Raw genomic sequence first — 17457 nt, forward strand, 5'->3', positions numbered from 1 at the left:
GTGGTAGCACGAGGGACAACCTTTCTTATCTCTGGAACACAGCTTTTTTGTGCTCTCAGAAAACACTTCCCAGAAGATTTCATTTCAGTGATGCTGGTCTCTTCTTAATCACTGCTAATTTCTTAGCTCCAGCTAACCAGCATCAATTGTCCCAGTAGTCACTTCTATTTTTTACTCTAAAACCAGAGCCACATGGCCAAAGCTGTTCTTCTACTTGCCTGGGCTGGAACATCCCCCTGCCCTCCGCTATTCTATTACCAGCTTTCTGTTTTTCAACTCCTTCACTGCCTAAGCTTAGTTTTCCTGGAATTTGCTCTGTAGATTAACCTTGAACTCAGATCTGCATGGCTCTGTCTGTAATGCTGGGATTAAAGGTGTGTACCACCATCCCTGGATTTAAGCTTTTCTTTACCTAGAATCTGTTTTGTCTGGCCTTGCACTCAGAGATCTGTTTGTCTCTGTCTTTTGGTATTAAAGGTATAGACCACCATGCCTGGATCTAAACTTAGTTAGATGGGATCTTGCCCTCCAAAATCCCTTAATCTATTATCTCCTAGAAAGTACGATTCAGCTCCATTTCACTTCCTGGTGCCCCTTTAATACTTGAACCATATATATTTTTATTTTTCCTTTCTAAGCTTGCCATACTTGTTAAAAATGCTCTTCATGAGACTTAACCAGAGAGCAAAGTCTGTGTTGGGTTTTTTGAATCATCTTTTGTCGGTGCAATTATTATAAATCTCTTTACGTTAGCCTCAGGTAGACCCTTCAGACAGGGGCCAAAAGCAGTCACATTCTTCACCAAAATACCACCAAAACAGTCTCTAGGCCACATACTGAAATTCTTCTCACCGAACCCTCTTGGCCCAGGTCTGCACAGTTCAAATCACTCTCAGCAACAAAGTCTTTCATATTCTTACTAGAAGAGCCCATTAACCCCCACTTAAAACATTCCATGGCTTTCCAAATCCCAAGTTCCAAAGTCCACATTCTTCCAAACAGAAGCATGGTCAGGCCTATCATAGCAATACCTTGGTCCCTGGTACCAACTTCTGTATTAGTTAGGGTTTTACTGCTGTGAACAGACACTATGACCAACGCAAATCTCATTTAATTGGGGCTGGCTTACAGGTTCAGAGGTTCAGTCCATTATCAAGATGGGAGCATGACAGTGTCCAGGCAGGCATGGTACAGGCAGAGCTGAGAGTTGTACATCTTCATCTGAAGGCTGCTAGCAGAATACTGGCTTCCAGGCAGCTAGCATGAGGGTCTTAAAGCCCACATCCACAGTCACATACCTACTCTAACAAGGCCAACCTACTCCAACAGGGCTACACACTCTGATAGTGCCGCGCCCTGGGCTGAGCTTATACAAACCATCACAGTAGGATAGATTTATGCCAGTACAGTAAACCTAGCCAACTACTCATGTCTGGTGAAGTAAGTCATGGACCCTAAGAGGAGAATATACTACTGCTTCTTCCAATAGTATAATTCCTAACTGTATTTTATAACCCTATCCTTATATCCTCATACATACATTAACAGTGTTGCTCTCACCCCTCAGTAAGCTCTTATTTTAATGTATATCTGAAAAAGGAACAATGTCTTCTATTGTCTTTGATTTTCATTAATTTTGAAAAGTGAAATCAAATAAAAAGAGTTTGCCAAGGGTAGTAATGTTGATGTCATTTGGACTTATACTAAGTGATTAAGGATCAGGGATGAAATTTTATTGATCAAAAATGTTTGTTAAAAACCGACACATCAGTTTTAAGAGGGCATCCAAGGAGAAGGAAGAACACATGTAAGCTGAAACATTGGGGTCTGCTTTCTGTGAGTGAGGGCTCTGTTGGTCTTGTGTGATTCATACAAGCAACTGAATAACTTGATTTGGCTAACTTTGCCTGTTCTGTATTCCATTAAGACAAAGATTCAGGAATATATTTTGCATCTCTTAGCCCCTGGTCTATATGTGTAATAACAGAATGGCTAATCACTGTCATCTCTATGTTTATAGTTTTTTGTTATTGTTATTAAAAACATACTTTCTAAACATGATGACTTTGAGGTGGTTTAGTTTTTTTCACAGTTTAGAGGCCATGAGTATGTTTAACAACTTAAATATATTAAATATTTAATATTTAACATTAAAGTCAAAATGAATTGACAGCTGAAGCTATTTAAAATAATATGTTGAGTGAAAAATCTTAAAATCAACTTCTATGGATTTCAGCTACAAGGAAAGTTCCCTTTCAGCTTTGTTGACATGAAAAACCAATCATTATGAGAAATCAGGAGAAGTTATTTTTAAATCAGAAAATGCACTGTACAAAATTATTTATCTCACCTGGTAGTCAGATTGTGAATCATTTATTGAAAATTAAATTGATTTTCTTACACATTAATTTTAATAAACAGGTTTCTAGCAACTAGTACCTAAAATGGTAATTACCCTGTTCTGAAGTTGATTGCTATGGAGAAAAGAGCATGGGGTTACAGTGTTCCATTTTTCTAGGTAGCCCTTGGATTTAAAACCTGTTCTTTTATTTAAGGAGCTATTAATATTAACAGACCCTGCTGATTATTGCATCATTCAGGCATGAATAAATATTCCCCTGGAAGCAAATATTATAAATATCATCCCTTTAGAAACTAGTAGAACTTTCTGGATGTAAGGTTTTCACTATATTTCTGCTATTTGTTATAGATGAAAAAGATAAATATGGCATGATAGACCTCTGAATGAAATTTATAATTTCATTGCTTGGAAGGAAAAATATTTCAAACATCAAGATTGATGCCTTGATCACTCAAATATTTATTGAATACTAGGATGCTATACTGCACTAGTGTTTGACTAGGAAAGTAGACAATAAAAAGAATAAAAAGAATACTTATTAGGATGTGTCAGGTAATGAATATAGATTTAAAACAACATGAGTGGCAAGGATCTGGGAGGAGCTGGGAGAGGGCTAACTGGTCGGCATATATTGTCTAGAAATTCTTTTCAGTTAAAAAAGCAACACTGACTGAGGGGAATGTGGAGAGCCTGAGGGGTTGATTGTATACCTTTTACTGTTAGGGATGCTTTTTCTGATATGGTGATCTTGTGTTCTTTTGGAGAGGGTAAAGCTAGGGCCTGTATCAACCAGAAACAGTGACTGCCCCAACCCCTGAGTCAGAATGAGAATCGTTTGATTCTTTGACTGTATCCACAAAGTGGCAATAATTGAAGAAGCAAATGAGACCTGTCTGGCTTTAATTTTGACTCTGGGCATGCAGCTATATAGCCTACTAATTTCACCCATCTGGTTTGTAGTTGTTAGTCTAGTAACAAAGAATGTTTTCTATCCCAGAGATATTTCTATCCTTATGTCCAGAACTTGTGAAGATGACCTATCACTGAACAAGGAAGAGATAAGGTGGCCAATCAGCTGGCTCTGCTTTGTAATACAGAGATTCCTTGAAGCATGTGGGCAGGAATCTGTGATTTTAAGGGTCTTTATAGGTAGAACAGGGAACCTCTTCTTTTCCTATTGGCCAGACTCACAACTATGTTTCAGACTATGTTTGAAAACTTTTGTTTTTCCTCACTGATGGTCAGGATCAAACCCCAGGACCTGAGCATGCTAGTGAAGTATATTTGCATCCTGAGCTGAAGTCAAAGGCGATGCGTTATTGTTAAAAGTAGTCTAGAGCAAAGAAGTAACTAGAGTCCAAACATTTCTGTTCATTTGGTAATATATTCTGGCAGTGTACTGGGATGTTAAATTCCAAGAGAGGATATGAGTTCTGCAGCTTAAACGGGGCATTCCACACATTATTGGCAATACTTTTAAAACTAACGTTCATTGGATATTACTAGATACTGTACTTTGTGTAAAGTTTTTGCCTTTAATGTTTACAAAAATTTCTTAAATACATGTTGATCATCCCTTTAAAAGTGGGGTAACTCAGATTTTAAGATACTTGATCAGCATATATAGATTGTGTAGGGTACAGCTGACAGACGAAATGGCTGCTTGGTTGTGGATTGGAGTAGGCTCTTGGACAACTCTCACTTTTTCTCCAACCTCTGCTTTTTCCTCAGCTCCCATTTTTAAATGATAGTAGTGAAGATTGTCTTCTTTAGTTCTCAGGAACTAAACTTTGCCCATCAAATCTGTGGGTAGCCAATAAAGACCAGTCAAAACAAACGTCTGTAGTGGCAGCAGGCCCAAGTTTAGTACGCAGCTTCTCTACTCCAAATTAGACCTCCACACTCTGAATCATAGACTAGAGATCAAAGCAACTGCAAGCCTTTAATTCTCAGGAGCTGCTGTTAACTGCAGCTGCTGGATTTCTTCCCTGTTATTTGAATACTTCCTTGAAAATATGTTTCATTTACAGACTTTGGGCCTATGACTTTTCTGAATCCTTGGGATATGTTCCTTGGGGTAAACCATAGGAGAAGGGTGGCATCCCTGAGATCAACTCTGCAGTGAGATCTCCGCACTCTAAATGAGAACCTAGACACCAAAGCCACTGCAGGCCTCATAGAAGCCTAGAGGGCCTGTTACTCTTAGATACTGAGAGGGGATGAGGAGGCTCCAAATTAGAGAGGTCTTTCATTTTAATGTTATTGTTAATTGTGCATGGGTGTAGAAATGGTTTAATTGTAAGAAGTTTTGGTGGGGCTGGCTATAAGGTATTTCTATACATCTTAAAAAATGTACAGTTAGGCATGTCTAAGAAATAGGAAGTCTCTGCTAAAATAGTGATTTTAAGGACTTGAAATTTGTTCTTTTTCATAAACAGTGCAAATTTTAAGCATAGGGTTTTTTGAAAACTGAATTTACATGGCCTTTGATTTGTAGTCTGCTAGAAGAGGGGGAGCTTCATTTTATAAATTTGTATAAAATAATTCCCGTTTACACTGCCTTCACTCTTTTTGGAGCCTCCTCCCTCCTCTCTGTCTCTAAGGGTAACACACCCTCTATCGTTTCTGTAATGTCTCAGTTGCTTTGGTCTCTAGTCTCTGATTCAGAATGTGGAGGTCTAATTGGGAGGACCTCAGAGAAGCTGTGTACTGAACTTGGGTCTGCTGCCACTACAGATACTTGTTTTGATTGGTCTTTATTGGGTACCCACAGTTTTGTTAGGTGAAGTTCAGAACAATGAAAAGGCATAAACCCTGCTTCTAAGGATCTTGTGATCACCAGAGGATATTGAGAAGAAAGGAAAAGAGGGTTATGTTGGCTTTAGTGGCGGAAATTGTCCACCCGAATGGCATATCTTGAAGATTGGGGAGGTTATTCCATATGGCTGGGAGGAAATGAAAAGCTTATTTGCTTTTCTCATTTTCCTCCTCTTCTATATATTCTTATCACTTTCCCAATATAAAATAAATGATGAGAGTTGATCCTGTTTATGGTATGTGGCTTAGGGCATGGGAACCTTCACCTTATTTTTTTTCTCCTTGAATTGAACATGAAATTCTGATACTACAGGGCAAAGGAGAGAGCGGGGTTTATGAAGGCTGCCTGACTTGTGCATCTTAAGCAGTGCTCCTCAATTATTACAGGCTCAACTTCTTCTCCCTTTTTAGTTAGAGTATTTGAGGGAAGAGAGAAGCTCTAAAACACAGAGATTTCAATTAAGTTGATGTGGTTTAAATGATACTGAACAGTGGCATTTGTTTTTATTTTTATAAAAGTAGCATAAAATAGAATTTACTTTATAAGAAATGCAATGTTTATTTGTCTTAGAGTGTATTGGCCAGACGTCAGAGCAGTGATCCCTTCCCCACTTTCCCGTGACACAAATCAAGTTATCCCCTGCGTCCCACAGATGAAGGCTGTGGAGCTCCAGGGAGCTTACTTACTATTTGGTGTGTATTCTTCAGTTTTTTCCTGACCAGATATGCGTATATTTGCATCGTGCAGAGTATTTTATGATACATTTCAGCTAAGAAGCATAGGGAGAATGCTTCCTGTGAATGGTGCTAGTGTCTATAAAATATCTCATTAGGAGAAACTTATTAAGCTGGTATCTAACTTTGGCACCATGGACTATTTAATTGAGTGATTTTGGTTTCCAGGACTGTCTTGTTCAGTGTAGGTTATCTCATCCCCACGCTGACCCCTTAGAAGCCAAGAATGCCTTTTCTCCATATGCTCAAGATTTTGGTCACAGTGACTTCAGGCACTTACGGGGCAACAGAACCATCTGATTGCAAGTTATGTATCAGTGAGTGTTTTATGTTTTTTAAAATAATGGGTAGATACGAAGAGTCATGGAGATTTCTCTATACATTTCAAAAAGCAGACCTGACCATCCATGTTAGTTTACCAGTTCCAAATTTTAGTCTTTTTAAAATGATTTTTTCATATTAGCAATATTCCTTATAAGATGAAAAGTTAACGTTATATGCATTCATATAAGAATGTAATTGCTTATCTCTCAGCAGCCTGATAGAAAGATATGCAAGAAGCTTTGACCACAGAGATTTTGTTACAGGCGGTGTCTGTTATCTTCTTGTCACTTTCTTGAGAAGTGTGGTCATTGAGACAGCTGTAATACCTTGTATTATCAATGGGAATCAGAAATTACTCTTTCAGCTTCGTTATGTAGTTTTCTTGCTATATTTTGGCACTGTAGAAGGCACTATGAAGTCATCCTTCTTATCACATGCTCATCTTTTTGTATAAATAAAATGTTGCTTCTGTAAAAGAAATATAGCGCACAGTAGTTAACAGTGCCCACTAAGGTGACTACAGTCATTTTGTGCATTTTGCAGAGGGGCATTAGAAAGCTAGCTGAAGGCCTGAGTCATTGACTGACTTTGAGCTTTACCTGCAGTGTCTTTTTATAAATCCCTTTCCTTACCCTAAGTCCCCTCTGCCCCCTCTGAAGGGTAGTCCATATTTTTCAGATCCCTGTACTAAATTTCAAGGAGTCCTGTGTTGTGAGATAACACTTTTAAGTAAATGTATATGTCTAGTAATGTCTGATTTTCATTTGTTTCTGCTGCTTTTGTTTATAATACTCTGTGGAGGTAGATAGATCTATTCCTTCAAATATTTCTTTTTGGTTTTGAGTTTCAAATTGTATTTTGATTGATATTAATTTCAATAATGCCTTTAATAATTTCCCTATTTGTATATGTTCTTCATTTCCTTTAACAAATTATAATTGATCAGAAATGTTAGCTTTTTCATGGATCTTATATGGAGGAAATTATTGGTAATGAGAGAAAATTTAAAATGCAAACATTCTGAAATTTAAATGTTCTGATATTGGATTTTGATAGTTATTTTTTATATTGAACTTGTAAGAATGAGTACAATTTTGAGCATTTCAGTTTTCCTTGAGGTAATTAGAGTTCTAGACAGAATGTCCTAGAGGAAGCAAACCTTTATTTTAAACTTTCATAACCATGGTTGATTATTGATTTGCTTTTTATTAACACTTGGTTTTTACTGTGGAAATTCAAGCTGCATGAGAGCAATTTTTTTTTCTTTTAACACTGAAAAATTCTTTGAGGATGTTACTGCCTTTCTATTGTATCCAGTCTTAAAACACTGGGTATTTATTAAAAGGATTTGCCCCTAGTCAGATGTAGCTGAGGACAGGAAACCAGGTAAAGCACTCATCTGATTAAATTTCCTAATGGTTAGCTGAGGTGTCTTGGAAGGGAAGCGGTGCTGGGAAGGCCTTCTGTGCAGAGCGATTGTGCTTGCCGAGTGGTGTTTACTCAGACGTGCTTCCTATAGCTCAATCTGGGCTTCGTGTGAGAGCTCACCTCCTAAGTATATTTAATGTCAATTTTGGTTTCTAAAGTTAAAATTAAATTTAATAAAGAAATGGTATCCAGAAATAAAAATGTAATTTCTGAATAAATAGTACAAATAGAAAATGTAATGGTTGATGTCCCCGCCCTTAGTAGGTGTTTTTATTTTGAGAGGATCTTGCTAGGTTACCATTGTTGGCCTTGAACTCAAATGTAGTCCTTGTAAGCCTCAAGCCTTCAGCATCCCTCCTCAGTTTCTGAGTAGCTGGGATTACAGGTCTGTACCAACAAGCCCAGCTAACATTGTTCTTTTTCTCTGTAAGTGAAATTCAAGTCTTCATTTGGAATGTAACAGTGGTAAGCTGTATAAAATGTATTAATGTGCAAAACAAAAATATTGACAAAATTAATACAGGATGGAAATGTCGAATCCATTAGCTATGGTTTTTGTTTTTTTTTTTTCCCGAGACAGGGTTTCTCTGTGTAGCCCTGGAACTCACTCTGTAGACCAGGCTGGCCTTGAACTCAGAAATCCACCTGCCTCTGCCTTCCAAGTGCTGGGATTAAAGGCGTGCGCCACCACTGCCCGGCTTTTCCATGGGTTTTTAATGATGAGAATAATGCACTTGATGCAGTGTTGGTCCACAAGTCTGGTGAGGTGCCCTGAACTTCCCCAGGATAGTCATCCTCCCTGGGCACACTGACAGAAGGAAGGGCTGCCTAGAACTTCTTACCGAGAAACCCTTACTTTGTTATTTCCTAAAGTGATTTTCTCCTGTTAAGTTCAAAACTCAGTAAAAATAGCCCTGAAATGACATTTATTTTCTGTTAGTGTACTAGAGTTTCATAGGATGGTTTAAGGATCTGTCTTTAATTAAAAGTGCTATACACTTAGTACCAATCTATGTTTGTTGAGAAATTGATTCCTTTTGAAGGAAAGCTGCAAACTTTTCTTGTATGGGTAAATGTCACTCTATTCATATCTTCACTTAGCTGCAAGTCAGTGCGTGTTCTGTTCCACCAGGTTGTCATAGTAACACACTTAACTGTCATCTCAACTCAGTCTGTTGATAGTTTTATTTGTAGGTTTGTAGGATTATTAAAATTTAACAAAATTATTGATTTGCTTTTTATTAACACAGAGTTATTTACCATGAAAGTTCAAACTGCACGAAGGTTTTTTTCTGTTTAAATTTTTTTCCAAAATTAAAGTGAAACTAGATATTAAATTCTTGTGATTAAATTTTTTTTATTTAAAATGTAATATAGACTCTTCAATAGCAGAATAACCTCTGAATTGTAGCTCTGAGTCATTTCCTATTTTCTTTCTTCTGACAAGGAGGCAAAAAATAAAAGCCTTTAAATTCACCTTTAGCTTGCTTTTAACTAAACATAAAGGATCCCTGTCAGGAAAGCGTGAAATGGTACATAAAGTGCTTAATACTGAGTTTTCACTTTATTTATGGCTTTTGAAATCTTGTGGGAATGCTTCACTGAACTGTGTTGTAAATGTATTTATTTTCGTATATTTATGTGAGAGAAATTACTTAGTTTTCACTTATAAATAAGGCAGCCAAACCTTATTTACAGTAAGCTTATCTAATGGTCCGTGGATGAGTGCTTTTATGCAAAATAGTCGGGAGGCCAAAATTAACTTTCACATTGAGTGCACCTTTGATGTCCACACTTGAGCAACATGTGGCATCTTATTCTAAGGGCTGCTATCCAGGATTCAATTTGTATTTAACACATTTACCTCGGAATACACAGCTCACCTGCGTGACATCTCATGGTTTCTTTGCAGCATCTTTCTCCTCCTGGGCGACACCTAGGGCTTATTGGTGGTGTACTCTTCCCTGCACATTTTTAAATACTTGGTTAATTAGCTATGTCATATTACATGTTAAAATAGATCCATTTGGGGATGTTACAACTTTTTCAGTCTGGATTGATTATTGTAAAGTATCTTTTCATATCTGTGAAAGGATGTGGATATGGATAAGGAATACTGTGTATATTCTTGCTCTTAGTTCTTAGTCATGGAAAATTAAAAGTATGTACACCATCTTTGGTGGAACTCAACAACTGGCAGCTTATTAAGAATGCTCATTGGTGTTCATGAAATGTTTCTTTTAGACATTAATATTCCTGTAGTCACATGGTGCCCCTCCCTCCCAGTTCCCATGCTCTGTTATTTACATCCTGTGTCCTCTGTTCCCGTACTGAATCATGGCTCACCCACACAGTTAGAATATTGAAGAAATGAAGTGTGCATTCTTTGAGGCTAGGCCTAAGAAAGCGTAAGGCTTTACCTGGTTCTTAGAGTCATTCATGATGGGAGAAACTGAATACCTCTGAGGTGCTCAGACAGTTCAGGAAAAAGCCCATGTGTAAGGAAATGATTTTTCCCACCAAAGCCAATTTTCCTACATTGCCAGCCATTGCATGAGGCTTATGCCTTTTTTTTCTTAGAATTTCATTCATGAGCATAATAAATTTTCATCATATCCTTCCCCTTTCCCTATTCCCACTCCTTTTCCTATCCCTCTCTCAAATTCATGTCCTCTTCTTTTTTTTTTTAAAGATTTATTTTATTTATTTTATGGGTATGAGTACACCGTAGCTGTACAGATGGCCGTGAGCTACCATGTGTATGGCTGCTGGGAATGAACTCAGGACCTCTGCTGGCCCTGCTCGCTCTGGCCCGCTCGCTCCAGCCCCAGCTTGCTCAGGCATAATTCACTGTAGCTGTCTTCAGGCACACTAGAAGAGGGTGTCTGATCTCATTACGGGTGGTTGTGAGCCACCATGTGGTTGCTGGGATCCAAACTCAGGACCTTTGGAAGAGCAGTCAGTGCTCTTACCCGCTGAGCCATCTCGCCAGCCCTCATGTCCTCTTCTTTTGTGCACCGCATGTGTGTGTATGTGTATGTGTAAAACCAATTGAGTCCAATTAGTATTGTCCATAGTACGTGGGCATAGGGCTGACTCTTTGGGCATGAACTTTCCAGACAGCTTGCCCTCAAAGAGCACTGACTCTCCCTGTCAGTTGCTATCAACTGCTTGTAGCATGTCCAACCAGGCCTGGTTCCTCATGAGCTGTCCTCCATTCATGCTGGAATGAATGATAACTGGTGTGACCTTTTACAGGCAACTGTATTGCTGAGAGTTCATGGGTACCATATCCATGCCGTGTCCAGATGAGACTATATTGCTTAACATCTCCTAGTCTTCTGGGTCTTAAAATTTTCTGTACCATTTCCTGAAGTATTTCTAGAGCCTCAGGGGTAAGGTTACATGGACACTCAGCATTGCTTATTCTCTGCACTTTGACTGGTTGTAGTTTTCTGTAGTAATACTTTATCTGGTATGAAAAGAGGCTGCTTTGATGTGGGTGGGTCAAAGCTGCACTTAGCTGTGGATATTAAGTATTTAGAAGCTAGTTGGGAACTATATCAGATTAATAAATTGTAGTAGTAGGTTCTCCTCTAGAGAGTGTGACGACCTCTCCAGGCGCAGGTTCTTGGATAGGTTTACTGTATCAGGCGTGAGTTTCCTCATATTGATTGGGTTTTACATCCAATCACATTAGCTGTTGGCTACTCCTAAGTTATTAATGGCACTAGTTGCACTACTGGGCATATGTTGCTAGGCCAGTTATTATTGTAGTTTACAAGAATTCCAGCTGAGGAGGACTGTCATAGGTATCCTGGATTTATTGACTTGTCATTATTATTAATACTGATTACCAGTTTTATTCATTAACTATGCAGATGGAGAAAATCTTAGGTACCTACCACATAAAGTAAGGTCGAATATACAGTTATTTACAATACAATAGTAAGTTCAAATATCCATGTTTTCAACTCTTGAATTTATTTTATCAGTGAAATTATATATATAAATGTAATTGGCAAAAAGAAACAGGAATATTAAGTTATATCTATAGTTGCAGTTTTTAACAATTAATGAAAGGACTATCTCTTGTTTCACCTTGAGAAGTATATTTTGAATCGTTCAAAACAGAACCACAATTATGATACTGTTCCTGTGTTTCTCATGTAGGAAGAGAGTGAAGAGGAACCCAAACTGAAGTATGAAAGGCTTTCCAATGGGGTGACAGAGATTCTTCAGAAGGATGCAGCAAGCTGTATGACGGTCCATGACAAGGTAACGAGCACTTTAAGAGTATTGCAGATGCCTGACATCTATGTTGTTGATATGGCAAAGGTATTGGGTCACACCATTAGTCTATTCTTGAAGCCAAACTGCTTATATTATAGTAGTAGAGGCCATACTATTGTCCACTGTTCTCCTCTTCTCTGTGAGTCTGGGTGGGAGCCTTAGACCTTCCAAAAAATGGCAGATCCCCACCTCTGATGTATCCTTTGGATTTATGCTCTGTTGTTTTATTCTGCAGCTGGCCTCCCAACTAATGCCTTTTGCTTCAGATTATGTTCCCTTATAAACAGATCCCTAGATTCACTCAACACTTAAATGATAATGTCTACTCTTGTTTTTACCATAAGTTCCCTGCTGTGAGTCCCCTGCCTCCTTTGGCTGCCATGCCATGGTTGCTGAGCCCTAGCTAACTCTCTGCTCTGCTCTTCTTTACTGATGAACATTGACCTGGTAGTTCTTCAGACTCACTTCCATTGAACTTCACTTCCTTATGGTTGTCTTAGTCACCATATCCTATTGTGTGAAGAGGCACCGAGACCAAGGCAACTCTTTTAAAACAAAGCATTTAATTGGGGACTGGCTTAAGTTTCAGAGGCTTAGTTATTATTACCATGGCAAAGAGCATAGTGGCAAGAAGGGGTGATGCTGGAGAAGTAGCTTAGAGCTACATGCTGATTCCCAAGCAGAGAGATAGAGCCTGTCCTGGCATGGGCTTTTGAAACCGCCAAGCCCACTCTCCAGTGACACACTTTCTCCAACAAGACTACATTCCCCAATCCTTCTAATCCTTTCAAATAGCGCTACTTTTTGGTGACTTATATGAGTCTATGAGGTCGGGGGTTGAGAGTATTCTCATTCAAACCACAATGGTGCATCTTCCATTGCTATGATATGTGCTATGGATAATTTTAGTAACTGGAACTTGATGATCTTTGGCCTCTGCATACTGTCTTCAGATTTTGATGTTCCTTTTCACACAAACATCATTCCTGACTATGGAGTTCCAATCTCTATTTTTCTTGTTTCTGTCCTGTGAAACTGCTAATTATCTTGAACCTGCCAGTCTTCCTTATCCTGTACTTGATAAATGGGGGACTATTCTTGTTTTTCTGTCTAGACTCTTCTGCCTCTTTGTTGCAGTGTATTATGTTGAAAATATAGAACTGTGTAGACCCTTGTATAGTTAGGCTGAGGTCTTCAGTGTGGCATGTAAGGTACTCTCGGATCTTGCCTGCTCTGGGTAATTGAGCTACTCTCAGTAGTCTTTGCTGTGGGCATGGGACTGTGGTAGCAGTCTTTGTCCTATTCTGCCACCGGCTTATATGCTAGATTCTTTTCCTCCCGAGCTTCTAGTAGTTGACATTCATCATTTCTCCCTGAAACTGTTGTACATACCATGGTCTAGTCTGCTTTCTTAGACATTTGTTCTCTTCCTAGCCCTTTTGCTGGAGTGGACTTCCAGAGACTCTGATCTGAACTTGCAGTCTTGTCCCTTGAATCTTGCTGATTCCTAATGTCTTAATGATTTGGACCTGTCCACTCTGCTTTCCTCCACTTCCCACCTTTCACTGACGTGTAATTATTCAGTGCTCCTTGTTAGTTAGTCTTTCCAACTGTACCACCTGCCTTTTCTCTTGGGCATGAATTAGATGGATCTTTCATCTGTATAAAGCTACTTATAATTTCTTGTCTTTTGTTCTAGAACTTCATGCTGTTAAGCAAGTTGTTTCTGTTCTGGCTTTTCTACCCATCTGTGTCTGTTTATCACACTGACTCTTTTTATTTCCGTGGGTCTTTCAGGTACTGCCATTTTAAACATAGTCCTAAATTGAACTGCAATTGCTTGCTTTTATATCTATTTTCCTCATTGTAGCAGAATCTTTATGTTGTGTTTGTTCATGTTCTAAGTACATTATAATTCTTTTCGTATGCTTTTTGAATGATCATTTGAATGCATGAAGTGGAAAGCATGTTTGCCCTTTAGTTAACACCATACACAATTGGCCAGAGAGCCTGATAGTTGGGAAGGGTTGTCAGTGCTGGCATGTAGACTTGTAGACTTTATATTAAGAAGATTCCAGTTGAATTGATAGCATTTCAGTTTTATTTGGCTTTGTTTCTTCAGTTGTAGGGGTGAATACAGGGTATACTAGGCATATGTTCTGCATCCCACATGCCTCCTGGGCTCTGCATTTCAGTATTTATTTCTGTCTGTGTCTGCACTTGGTATCTGTTTCTAATGAAGTCTCGTCAGTTCCTGGGACCTGATTCCTCATGTGTGCCTGAAGGCTGTCCTAGTAGCTGCACGTGGAATATTGTGAAACACTTGAGAAAGGGCTGAGTAGATGGCGCAGCGTGCTTCCTTGACTTGGTGATACCGAGACCTGTTATCAACCCATCTACTTCACCTACATGAAGTTCAGCTGTGCACTTAGTAGGTTTACATGTCCACCCTTGACAAAGCAAGCTGGAGTTCTTTAATTAAATTAAAGAGGACATGAAAACTTTTTATGATTATATATCCTAGATTTTACACATTTTTAGGCAAAACAAAACAACAACAAAAACAAAGAACAAAAACCAAAACAACCCAAACTCTAATACCTAAGTAGCTCAAGGATTTAAAAAAATCATTTTCTGAGAATTTCATAAACTATATTTTAATTATATTTACCCTTGTATGTATGTTTCTCCAACTCCTCCCAGTCCCAGGTCTGTTCCTTTCTCCTCATTGTTCATTCATCCTTCCTTCCTTCCTTCCTTCCTTCCTTCCTTCTTCCCTTCCTTCCTTCCTTCCTTCCTTCTTCCTTCCTTCCTTCCTTCTTCCTTCCTTCCTTCCTTCTTCCCTTCCTTCCTTCCTTCCTTCCTTCTTCCCTTCCTTCCTTCCTTCCTTCTTCCTTCCTTCCTTCCTTCCTTCCTTCCTTCTTCCCTTCCTTCCTTTCTTCTTCTTTTTTTTTTCTTTCTTCCTTTCTATACCTGTCAAAGACCAAATTGTGCTGCCCTGATATTCTTGGGTATGTGGCCTTCTACTGTAGAATGGCCAACTTACCAGGGGCTGTACTCTAAGAGAAAACTGACTATCTCCCAGCAGCTAACAATTGCCAGCAGCCGCATATTTAGGGGTGGATGATGTCCGTGACTCTTATATGGGGTTTGGTTTGGTTAGGCTTGCACAGACTTTGTGCAACTGTTGCAGCCAAGTTCAAATGTGCTGTGTTCAGAAGAGAATGTTTCCTTATAGTTTTCTACTACCTTTGGCTCTTACACTCTTTCCTTCCCCATTTCTGCAATGATTCATGAGCCTTGGGAGGAGGAAGGAGTATGGGTGGCATGCATGTTCCATGTAAGCATTCTGTAGTTTTTTATTTTCTCTACCTTGACCAACTTCCATTTATTTATATATTTATTTATTTATTTATTGTGTATGTGTGTGAAACAATATATGGGTATATATAGGCATGAGTGAGCCATGGTGTGTATATAGGGTGTGTATGTGTGTGAGACAGTATATGTGTATATATAGGTATGAGTGAGCCATGGTATATGTATAGAGTGTGTATGTGTGTGAGACAGTATATGTGTATATATAGGTATGAGCAAGCCATGGTATAGGTAGAGTATGTGTGTGTGAGACAGTATATGTGTATATATAGTCATGAGCCAGCTATAGTGTGTGTATAGAGGTAAGAGGACAACTTGGTGGAATTGGTTCTCTTTTTATGCCACATGGATCCTAGGGATTAAACTCATCTGTCTCAGCAGCAAACACTTTGACCCACTAAGCCCCAAACCTCATGATGTTTAATGGCTAGAAGGAAAATAAAATTTTAAGGGTCTGTTCTTATATTCTGTTATTATTGTGGGAATTTTGTACTTTGCATGTTTGCTGCATTTTAAGTTAGTCAAAATCATTAGCAGAAGATTATATGAATTATCCATGATTTTGGTAATTAAATAAAGATGATCAGCATATTAAACATTATTTATAAGGGCATTTAGTTGCTTAGTTCAGCACAGTAGCATTCATTTACTATTTTAAATGGTTACATGCTTTCCTAAACAAAAGATAGCTTGCCATACAAATACCTGTGAATTTTTTCATAAATGGTCCAAATTTATTATATCTTTAGATCAAAATTATAAAATCAAAATAATATTTTGCTATCTATTCCAGATGGTTAAAAACAGTAATCTTTCAAAAAAAGAAAAGAAAAAGGATTAATATGAGTAGAATACTCTATTTAAATTCTCAAATTTTCATAAAATAAAACATAATTATTTTTAAGTGGCCTTTACAGTGATGCCGCAGAGTGACATAGTATTATTGCATTTTAAGGATCCAAACTCCCTTAGTTTCCTAACAAACTAAATGCAGAATTTATGAGGAGAATCGATACTGTGAGATACGTGGGGTGCAGTGAGCTTTTAAGACCCATTCTTTTACCGCAGAAAGCCGTCAAATGGCATATCACTTGCCTTTGGTCTGCATTTTATATGGCATCTCCTATTCAGATATCGTCAGTATCACTCTGAAGATAAAATTACAACCACTTGGGTCCTCTAGTTCTGATTAGAATGTTCCTGTGCTTTGGGGAAAGCATTGCTGCTTGCTTTAAATATTCAGACTAATTTCCCCCCAGAATCACCTCTTCTCCCTTTCCCTTGCCGCGCCCAAGCCTCCTGTTTGCACCAGGCTTGCTGTCTGCCCTGGATGACTAATCGTCATGGCACCTGGTGCATTCAGGCAGGCCTGTGCAGCGGAATCGTCATCCCTAGTTATGTCTGCACACCTGATGTTTTATTAACCAGTATTGATTTTTTTACCCAGGGGACTTTTTTCTTCCTGAAAAAAGGCAACCTTGCAGGAGTGAAAGGCATTGCAGGGGATGAATTCCTAATGAACCCCCTTTCCCCTTTCTGTGGTTCCTCTTTAATGTAGCTTCGTATTTTAAGTGCCTGAATTGAAATTTCATTTTTAGCAATTCTATTTTGATAAATCCCTTCAAATCTTGACTTTCTGGGAGGTGTTTTTTTTTTTTTAAAGATTGTACTGCTTGACTGAAATGCTTAGCAGTGCCTGTGAATTTGAGCATTTCATTATAGGCTGCAATGAAGCATGCTCACATGCAGTGAAATACAGGGGATTCTGGACTATTTGAGTAAAGCTTAGAGAAATGAAAAGGAAGAAAAATCTCATGTCGTATTTCAGGTAGTCCTTAAGTTTCTTCTGGCTTGTTTAGGATCAGTTCAGAGGAATAAAGAAACAGTGGGATGCATGAACTAGTCTGATATCATAAAATGAATATGTAGCCCAGCAGTCACTAAGTGACAGGAAAGGATTATTTTTGCATTGGAATATAAACATTTATGCCCAGGGTTATGTGAGCCATTTATAGAGATATTCTAAAGCTGATGATACAAGTACATCTGAGGGATTTTTTATCCCTCAATATGGCATGGATTTTTCCATTCAGAAACAATATTTTATTGTTTTTAAGCAT

General features: G+C 38.4%; 1 protein-coding gene across 1 annotated transcript in view; it reads left to right on the forward strand.

The window, feature by feature from the left end:
* Vps41 (VPS41 subunit of HOPS complex) overlaps nucleotides 1-17457 on the forward strand; it is a 162947-nt gene that overhangs the window by 13159 nt on the left and 132331 nt on the right. The window contains exon 3 of the mRNA XM_031359611.1: nucleotides 11840-11944. Coding sequence (XP_031215471.1) covers nucleotides 11840-11944 — 105 coding nt within the window. The remainder of the gene's footprint in view (nucleotides 1-11839; nucleotides 11945-17457) is intronic.

This window comes from Mastomys coucha, unplaced genomic scaffold, assembly GCF_008632895.1.
Source record: "Mastomys coucha isolate ucsf_1 unplaced genomic scaffold, UCSF_Mcou_1 pScaffold7, whole genome shotgun sequence".
Lineage (NCBI taxonomy): Eukaryota > Metazoa > Chordata > Mammalia > Rodentia > Muridae > Mastomys > Mastomys coucha.